The sequence below is a fragment of the Scylla paramamosain genome, chromosome 46 (genome assembly GCF_035594125.1).
Source record: "Scylla paramamosain isolate STU-SP2022 chromosome 46, ASM3559412v1, whole genome shotgun sequence".
NCBI lineage: Eukaryota > Metazoa > Arthropoda > Malacostraca > Decapoda > Portunidae > Scylla > Scylla paramamosain.
In genome coordinates this window covers 5473358-5483357 of record NC_087196.1, presented here as the reverse complement: position 1 = coordinate 5483357, position 10000 = coordinate 5473358, and the positions used below count along the sequence as shown (strand labels likewise).

The 10000-nt window shown below is 38.2% G+C and overlaps 1 protein-coding gene across 1 annotated transcript in view; it reads right to left on the bottom strand.

Annotated features, from left to right (window-relative positions):
• The window catches only part of LOC135094765 (zwei Ig domain protein zig-8-like), a 32547-nt gene that overhangs the window by 5584 nt on the left and 16963 nt on the right, over window positions 1-10000 (bottom strand). Inside the window, exon 3 of the mRNA XM_063995124.1 lies at window positions 2673-2883. Within this exon, the coding sequence (XP_063851194.1) occupies window positions 2673-2883 (211 nt within the window). The remainder of the gene's footprint in view (window positions 1-2672; window positions 2884-10000) is intronic.

The following is a 10000-nucleotide window of genomic DNA, read 5'->3' as shown; positions in this document are numbered from 1 at the left end:
TATACAAGATGAAGGATAAAAATAAAAAAATGGAAAAGTCAACATAGGTAAAAAAAAAGCAACGAGACAAACACGCGCCAGCAAAAGAGAGAGAGAGAGAGAGAGAGAGAGAGAGAGAGAGAGAGAGAGAGAGAGAGAGAGAGAGCGAGCAGACATGAATGAGCCGCCCTGCCACCAATACCACCAAGCAGGGAGTGTCTTGATTAAAGCAAAACAATGAGGAAGGAAAGACTGATCAAGAACCTTTTTCCCTCGCGACGTGAAAAGTGAAGCAACAATGGCAAAATTAATCACGATAACAACACCGCCAAGAATTATGGGAAGAAACTTGTATTGTCCACCTTAATTACCAAGTGTTATTTTGAGCTATTGTTCATTTTAATTACTAGATATTTTTAGCTGGCTTTTGCTAATATACGATGCCAGAAATAGAATACTCGCGTGAGGTGATGGAGTGGTGCATGAATGGGAGGCAGTAATCAGACTTTTAGTGCTGAGTTATGAGAGACCTTTTAAACACTAGACAGATGTGTGGGTGGTGGTGATAGGTGGAAATAGCCAGGCATGTTTTGTATAGTCTGCCACGTGTAGGTGTGATGGCTCCCCGCACCAACCCTTGTGTTCTTGTGTTTTAATGGTGATACAAGGTTCAGATTTTATTGCTTATATTTTTTGGCTTATTTTTTTTTGATATGTGAAGGTAAGAGTTGACTGCTTTAATGAGGTGATAGGTAGAAGAAGGTTAATCATTATACAAGGTTGTTTTAATTAGGTGTAAGAAAATAAAGTTGAAAATATTATGAACAAATATGTATTCTGCTGTATTAGAAATTTAATATGATGGAAGACTTTTATATTGATTAATTTATTGGTTTAGGAATATTTAGAAGCAGCAAAAAACGAGGTTATTCAACACTACTAAAAAAAATAAAATAAAAAAGAACGTTAATGAATAAATTAAATAAAATAAAAAAAGAGACAAGATATTATTGTTAGCTATTGTTTGGTAATACATGAAGCTAAAAATAAACTGTTTTCAAGACGTGAGGCTCAGAGGAAGCTCATCTCAATACAAAGACAAGTTTTCGTTACGTCTGGGAAATAAAAAGTCTAGGATATTGTGAAAAAAATATATAGTTGTTTGTATTAAAAACTGATGATGCCGAAGAAGGATTTTGTTATTTTGTTGTTTACGAATAACTGGAGAGAAAAACGGTGCCATTCAAAGGAAGCGGGAAAATTCTGAGGAGGCGGGAAAATTCTGAATAAGTGTGTTAATGAATGATAAAAAAATGGAAGTAGTGTGAAGAGAAATAGCATAATTGTTTTGAATTTGTTTGAACGTCACGTAGATTATACTTTGACAGTTAATGTAGAGGTAATTAAGCTTGGTAACACTGGAGAGAGGAGCAGGTAAAGAAATAATGATAAGGGAAACATAAGAAAATAGAAAAAGTAATACAAATATACAAGATGGAAAATAAAAAAAGGCAAAAGTAAAAAAAAAAATAAATAAGTAAATGAACGCAAAGAACTTGTACAAAAAAACTCGACAATTCCTGACTTTTTTTTTAAGAATATATGAAACTAAAAACAAAACTCCGTACAATTCCTTAGTTCGTCTGTGTGTCATCCAAAACTGTGAAACAAAACTTGACCAAAGAAATCAATATTGAGAAAAACACTGAAACTTTGCCTTCTATCAACAAGGGATCCATTCTCTCTCTCTCTCTCTCTCTCTCTCTCTCTCTCTCTCTCTCTCTCTCTCTCTCTCTCTCTCTCTCTCTCTCTCTCTCTCTCTCTCTCTCTCTCTCTCTCTCTCTCTCTCTTTATAATACGGAGAAGTACAAACAAGAAAAGGAAACTAAAAGAGAAATATAGTCTGTTTTTTAATGGGAAAATGATGACGACCAGAGAGAGAGAGAGAGAGAGAGAGAGAGAGAGAGAGAGAGAGAGAGAGAGAGAGAGAGAGAGAGTGGGGGATTGGAGAAGGAAAATCCTGTTTCTTGTCGTCACCTGAACAATTTTCTCTCTTTTTCTGTGTCTCTCTCACTCTCTCTCTCTCTCTCTCTCTCTCTCTCTCTCTCTCTCTCTCTCTCTCTCTCTCTCTCTCTCTCTCTCTCTCTCTCTCTCTCTCTCTTCTCTCTCTTTTAGTTTATTTAACTTACTTTCTCTATTTGTTTCTGTCTTTGTTTTGATTGTTTTGGTTTATTTGTTGGACTGTTTGTTTGTTTGTTTGTCCGTCCATCTATCTGTCTGTCTGTCTGTATGTATGTCTGTCTGTCTGTCTGTCTGTCTGTTTGCCGGTGTATCCATCTGTAAGTAACTCTCTCTCTCTCTCTCTCTCTCTCTCTCTCTCTCTCTCTCTCTCTCTCTCTCTCTCTCTCTCTCTCTCTCTCTCTCTCTCTCTCTCTCTCTCTCATCCCCTTCACTTCTCCCTCTCCCTTGCAAAGACAAACACACTTGCCCTCTCTCACTCTCTCACTCACTCACTCTTCGTATCTCCCTCTCTTTCCCTCCCTCTCCTGAAACCTACCCTTTCCCTTTGCACACACACACACACACACACACACACACACACACACACACACACACACACACACACACACACACACACACACACACACACACACACACACACACACACACACACACACACACACAGCACTCACCCACAACACTAAGGCTGATGAGAAACCCCCTGGTGGGCTTGGTGGACACCTGACACTCGTACAGCCCCGTGTCCCTCACTGTGGGCTGGCGTATCTGTAGCGTCCACTCGTTGGTGCCCTCCCGGTGCAGCGCGGAGAACCTGTGGTCGCTGGTGTAGGTGAAGGAGCCCACCGTGAGGATGTGTGTGTCCCGGTGGCGGATCCAAGACACCTGTGGGGGAGACGGCAGGTGTGAGGGAAGGCTGCTGGGGTTGAGGTTTGGTTAGCTGTGGTTTGGTTTAGTTAGGTTTGGTTTAGTTAGGCTTGGTTTAGTTAGGTTAGGTTTGGTTAGATTAGGCTAGGTTAGGTTAGGTTAGCTTTGGTTAGGTTAGGTTAGGTTAGGTTAGGATTGATTTAGTTAGGTTTGGTTAGGTTTGGTTAGGTTTGGTTTGGTTAGGTTAGGTTAGGTTAGGTTAGGATTGATTTAGTTAGGTTTGGTTAGGTTTGGTTAGGTTTGGTTTGGTTAGGTTAGGTTAGGTTAGGTAAGCTTTTAATGTTTGGTGGGAATAGGTAGGTTTGCTTCATATCATATCAAGAACGACAACGTGTAGGTCTGGTGGCTTCTTGTGGCTTCCTTTGTGTTCTTGTGAGTTATCCTGAAGCTTTAAAAGACTCAGTAAATGCAGGGATGAGATTGACAAGTGAGAATATACGAGTTTACTTTATATTATTGCTAAATGTCAGCATGGCGGCATCTTGTTCCAACCCTTGTGTTATTTTGTTGTAAGGTTATTTATATGTATGGATGAGGATGTGAGAAGTTACTCTGAAGCTTTAAGAGATAGGTGACTGTATGGATGATGATGATACGTAAGAATATGTAGGCTTGTCTAATGCAGAGGCCGCCACATGTAGGCCTGATGGCTTCCTGCACCAACCCTTGTGTTCCTACGTTGTGAAAGGAAAGAGAGAGACAGGGAGAAAGGTCAGATAACAGCAAGATTACGTGAGAGAGAGAGAGAGAGAGAGAGAGAGAGAGAGAGAGAGAGAGAGAGAGAGAGAGAGAGTGTGTGTGTGTGTGTGTGTGTGTGTGTGTGTGTGTGTGTGTGTGTGTGTGTGTGTGTGTGTGTTAGACACGTACTAATAATATAATTCCTCACCTTCATTTCAAGCAATTATCTCTCTCTCTCTCTCTCTCTCTCTCTCTCTCTCTCTCTCTCTCTCTCTCTCTCTCTCTCTCTCTCTCTCTCTCTCTCTCTCTCTCTCTCTCTCTCTCTCTCTCTCTCTCTCTCTCTCTCTCTCTCTCTCTCTCTCTCTCTCTCTCTCTCTCTCTCTCTCGGGTTTGAATTTCGCCTCTCTCCAAGAAATTTGTCTTCCGAGAGAGGTTTTAAGCCCGCCCTTCTACACCTGGGGGGAGGAGGAGGAGGAGGAGGAGGAGGAGGAGGAGGAGGAGGAGGAGGAGGAAAGAAGGAGGCACGAAGTCTTGGATTTGTCACGAATTTCCTTGAGAGAGAGAGAGAAAGAAAGAGAGAAAGTAGTAGTAGTAGTAGTAGTAGTAGTAGTAGTAGTCAACTGACCTACTGCTGCTACTACTATCACTTTTACTACTACTACTACTACTACTACTACTACTACTACTACTACTAATAATAATAATAATAATAATAATAATAATAATAATAATAATAATAATAATAATAACAATAACAATAAACTTGCGTGATATAATTAATGGAAGACAAATAAATAAAGAGTAAATAAACTGGTCTCTCTCTCTCTCTCTCTCTCTCTCTCTCTCTCTCTCTCTCTCTCTCTCTCTCTCTCTCTCTCTCTCTCTCTCTCTCTCTCTCTCTCTCTCTCTCTCTCTCTCTCTCTCTCTCTCCAGTTTCCTCTACCTCTCTCATCGCTCTCAATATCCTCTTCCCTCCTCCTCCTCCTCCTCCTCATCCACCTCCTCCTCCTCCTCCTCCTCCTCCTCCACCTCCTCCTCCTCCTCCTCCTCCTCCTCCTCCTCCTCCTCAGTAACTTTAGCCTCTATCGCCCTGGACAAGAGGGATCGCTTCACATTGTTTCGCTCAGTTTCAAAGCGTTTCGTGGCTTTGTCTTATTGATTCACCTCTTTTGGGTCTGCCTGGGTTATGTTAGGTTAGGTTGCGGTTAGGTTGGTTAGGTTAGGTTTATTTCATTTATTTATTTATTTTTTATTTATTTTTTTGTATGGTTTGGTTAGGTTAGGTCATTTTATTATTTTTTTTTTTTTTTTTGTGAGCTCAAGATACGTAGGTTAAGTTGGCTTAGATTTATTTATTTACGGTTATTTTGTTAGTTTAGGGTAAGGTTGTTAGGTAAAGGTGTGTTAGGTTTGGTTAGGTTACGTTAAGGCAGACTAAGTTGGGTTGAGTTAAATTTAGGCTGTGTTGGGATACGTCAGCCTGTGTTAGGTTAGGTTAAGTTACATTAAGTTACATTGTTAAGTTATGTGTAAAGTTATGTCAGGCTAAGCTGGGCTATGTTAGGTCAGGGTGGTTTGGTTAGGTCAGGCTGTGTTGGTTAAGTCAGGCTAAGTTGGGTTGAGTTAAATTCAGGCTGTGTTGGGATACGTCAGGTTAGGTTAGGTTGTCTTGGTTTAAGTTACATCAGGACGTGTAAGGTTATGTTAGGCTAAGTTGGGCTACGTTAGTTCAGGGTGCGTTGGGTCAGGTCAGGCTGTGTTGGTTAAGTCAGAGTAAGTTTAGGTTAGGTTAGGTTGTGTTAGGTTAAGTTAGGTTAGGTTAGGTTGTGATAGGTTAAGTTAGGTTAGGTTATAGGTTAGGTTAGGTTAGGTTAGGTTAAGTTACATCAGGACGTGTAAGATTATGTTAGGCAAAGTTGGGCTACGTTAGGTCAGGGTGTGTTGGGTCAGGTCAGGCTGTGTTGGTTAAGTCAGGGTAAGTTTGGGTCTTCTCGTGAGCTACAAGTCCTGGACAAGATTGGGGAACTTCTTATATCAATCTGGCGGGCAATTAATTCTCTACTTGACTTATAAGTTGCTGCGGCAAAAGTTTAATTTGATGCTCTTCCTGTTACATCGCGTGTACGATAATCTTTGTGCATGTACGATAATTTTTTCCAGGTGTACGATAATTGTTGTTTTTTTTCATGTACGATACCCTTTCTAACGTGTACAATGTTTTTTTTTTTTTTTTTTTTTGCAAGTACGATAACCCTTTCAGTGTGTGTAATAATATTTTTTGCATTGTCAGTCTTTTTTTGTGTGTGTAATTTATTTTCTATTTTCATTTACAACACTTTTTTGTATGTTCCTTTTTTTTTTTTTTTTTACATGTACATTAACTTCTATTTGCACGTAGAATTTCCTGTTTTGTATGTATGATATTTTTATTTATTATTATTATTATTATTATTATTATTATTATTTATTTATTTATTTATTTTTTACCGGGTACAATAATCTTTCATGAACGTACGATAGTTTAGATTTTATTGCGTGTTTATATTATTTTATGTTGTTTCTCTTTCCTTTTTTATTTTTTTTTCCTTTTTATTTATTATTTATTTATTAGATTTTATTGTGTGTATGTTTATTCCATTCTTCCTTTCTTTTATTCCTTTCTTTTTTTTATTTTTGGTTTATTTTTCACTCACACTAACTTTTAACCATGTAGTATTAATTTTTCATCTTGGTATGCTGTGAAATTTTGTGCAAAGTTCAAGATTTCATTTTAGTTACGTTACTTTTAAATTTATCATTATAAAGTACTAAAAAAAAAGTTGTTAGCCAGAAATTTTCATAAGTTCTGGATTTTCTGAAACACGATCATATTATTACTTTTTTCATTAAATTTTAACCCTGATATCAATTTAAAGTGCTGTAGGAGGAACTCTCTCTCTCTCTCTCTCTCTCTCTCTCTCTCTCTCTCTCTCTCTCTCTCTCTCTCTCTCTCTCTCTCTCTCTCTCTCTCTCTCTCTCTCTCTCTCTCTCTCTCTCTCTCTCTCTCTCTCTCTCTCTCTCTCTCTCTCTCTCTCTCTCTCTCTCTCTCTCTCTCTCTCTCTCTCTCTCTCTCTCTCTCTCTCTCTCTCTCTCTCTCTCTCTCTCTCAATATTACCCAAATTTTTCCTTTCTACCAAGCCGTGCAACAAAAAGCCACATTACTCCACAGAAACGCAAGGGAGGCGGAGAAAAAGATGCATAACCTAACCTTTGGCACACTGCCCTGCCCTCGTAAGTCCAAAGGGCTATGATAGGAAACTGGTACTGTGACTAAGAACACATACACCCCTTTGGAATATTGCCCTTGCCTTCCTTAGTCCCAGTGGCATGATGGGAAATTGATATTGCGACTATCACACACACAAACTTTTGGAATATTGTGTTTGTTTTTTTGTTTTTTGTTTTTCTCTCTCTTAAAATCAAATGCTATGATTGCAAAATTGGGATCAAAACAAACATATTACGGTATTTTTTTCCTTTTTTCTTTTTTTTTTCTTTTAAGGAGATTATAAGAGAAACATTTCAAGTTATTTATTTTTTTTTTATTTTGATTTATACCAACACACACACACACACACACACACACACACACACACACACACACACACACACACACACACACACACACACACACACACACACACACAATACTTTTTTTTCTGCTTGTTTATATCATATGTGTTTTTCTTTTCTTTTTTTTTTTCTCTCTCGTCTTCTTCCTTTCTTCTCAAAGCACAAGACAAGTTTACGAGTCAAATTTGGCGTGTTAGTACGAGGGAGGAGGAGGAGGAGGAGGAAGAAAGATAGGAGGAGGAGAGATAGGAGGAGGACGAAGAAACACAAATAGATAAAAGAGAAAGGGTAGTAGGAGGAGAAAAAGAAAGGTAGTAGAAGGGAAGAGAAACGGGGATAAAATAGTGGAGAAGGAGGAGGAGGAGGAGGAAAAAAAGAAGACAAAAAATAAAAGAAGAAAAAAGAAAAAAAGAAAAAGAAGGAGGAGGAGGAGGAAACAGAAACAACAACAACAACAACAACAACAACAGCAACAACAACAACACCAGCAGCAACATCACTTCAAAATAAAAAAAGAATGAAAAAGACTACGAGAAAGACGGAGAAGAAGGAGGAAGAGGAGAAGGAAGAGGAGGAGGAAGAAGAGGAAGAGGAAGAAGAGGAAGAGGAGGATAATACGTTACCTCCACAGCCTAACAAGGAGGAGGGCGGCGCTAGATGAACAGCCAATCAGAACACAAGATTTTGGATCCTCCCTTGAACTCTAGCCAATGAAAATACAGCTTTTGTTTTGTTAAAAGGAGGAGAGCCAATCAGATTCCTTTATTCTCTCTCTCTCTCTCTCTCTCTCTCTCTCTCTCTCTCTCTCTCTCTCTCTCTCTCTCTCTCTCTCTCTCTCTCTCTCTCTCTCTCTCTAATTACTTCGTTTCTTATTGGTTTCTCTTTTTCTCTCTCTCTATCTCTCTTTTTCTCTCTTTTTTTCATTCATTTATTGGTTTTCATGTTTCTATTAATCAAGGAAGCTAGTGGAAGGTCTCTCCCTCTCTCTCTCTCTCTCTCTCTCTCTCTCTCTCTCTCTCTCTCTCTCTCTCTCTCTCTCTCTCTCTCTCTCTCTCTCTCTCTCTCTCTCTCTCTCCATGTATCTATTTGTTAATCTATCTACCTATCTATCTATTAATCTATCTATCTATTTATCTGTCTATCCACCTGTCTGTCTGTCTAAACTTCTGTCATCTCTCTTCTTCCCCTTATCCCTCTTCTCTCTCTCTCTCTCTCTCTCTCTCTCTCTCTCTCTCTCTCTCTCTCTCTCTCTCTCTCTCTCTCTCTCTCTCTCTCTCTCTCTCTCTCTCTCTCTCTCTCTCTCTCTCTCTCTCTCTCTCTCTCTCTCTCTCTCTCTCTCTCTCTCTCTCTCTCTCTCTCAACCAATCACCGTGGACAATGTACTGTGGGCTGTCTAAAGAGCCAATAGGAGCAGGGGATTCAGCTGGCCTCGCTCTGCCATCACTTCATTGGCTGTAGGTGAGGCAACCCTGGACAGGCAATGGAAAGGAAGCACTCGCGCGAAAAAGGCCGAAACTATTTGAAACTATAGGGAGTGAGATGTGTGTTTTTCATATTGTTTCACTAATGATCGTTCAATTTGCCTGATTTCCACGAGTTGCTTAGTTTTTTTTTTGCTTAGGTTACAGAGAGAGACTGAGTCAGGACGAAACTTTTTGGTACTACAGTTAATGAATGAGTGTGTTTCTCATATTGTTTCACTTATTATCGTTTAATTTGGTATTTTTTCTTTTATTTCAGGGAAGGAAAGTGAGGTTTGCATTAAGTGACGTAAGAGGACGAAACTTTTTGGATCTGTACAGGATTGGTGAGTGTGTCTATTATTGTTTCATTAATTATTGTTCATTTGCCTTATTGTTTTTTAATTCTGTTTAATTTAGTTGCATTAATTTTTTTTATGTATCTCTGGATGTTTATTATTTATTTATTTGCGTATTTATTTATTTATCTATCTAATTAATTTATTCATTAATTTATAACTGTCTCATGTTTTCAAGTCCTGCTGTATGTTTATTTATTTATTTATTTATTTATTCCTTCATTATTTCTTCACGTGTAAGGGGAGAGAATATTAGTGCATTAAAAATATCGTACATTAATTACCAAAGTATCGTACATTTCTTGACTTTTTTAATATTTACTGTAAACTATTTCGTGTTCCGTCCTTCACCCATAACTGAATTAGACAACATGCTGAGAGAAACGACGAAAAATATGTGAAAATGAATATCCTCCGCTGTTTCCTAATATTTTGGCTACGTCGTGTATAGAGAGTCATTTATTTATTATCCCGCGTCCCTTCTATTAGTCTGATTAGAAAGTCCTTAGAAAACTCGACAGAATTTGATGGTCTGAAGGAAAGTAATGTATTTCTTGTGTTGTGTTGCTGCCTGCCTTCTCTGCACTCCTTCATTTCCTTCATTGACTTGCCTTCACCATTCAACGTTTGTCCTTCACTTGCTTTTCCCTCATACGGAAAAAAAAGAGGAAATGTGAATCAATCAGTAAATAAATGAATAAGTAAATGAATAAGCAAATGTTAGTGGATACGTCACTACTTCAAATAAGTAAATAGGTAAGTAAATGTAAATGGAATCGTAATTCACTAAAATAAATAAATTGATAAGCAAATAAGTATATATTCAGCGGTAACTAAAATAAATAAATAAATAAACAAATAAATCATTACATAACACTTTTTTTTTAGTTTACGCTTTAAATCCTTAGAAAAGAAAAGAAAATACGTAATATATTTTTTCTGACTAAAGTAAACAAATAAATAAAC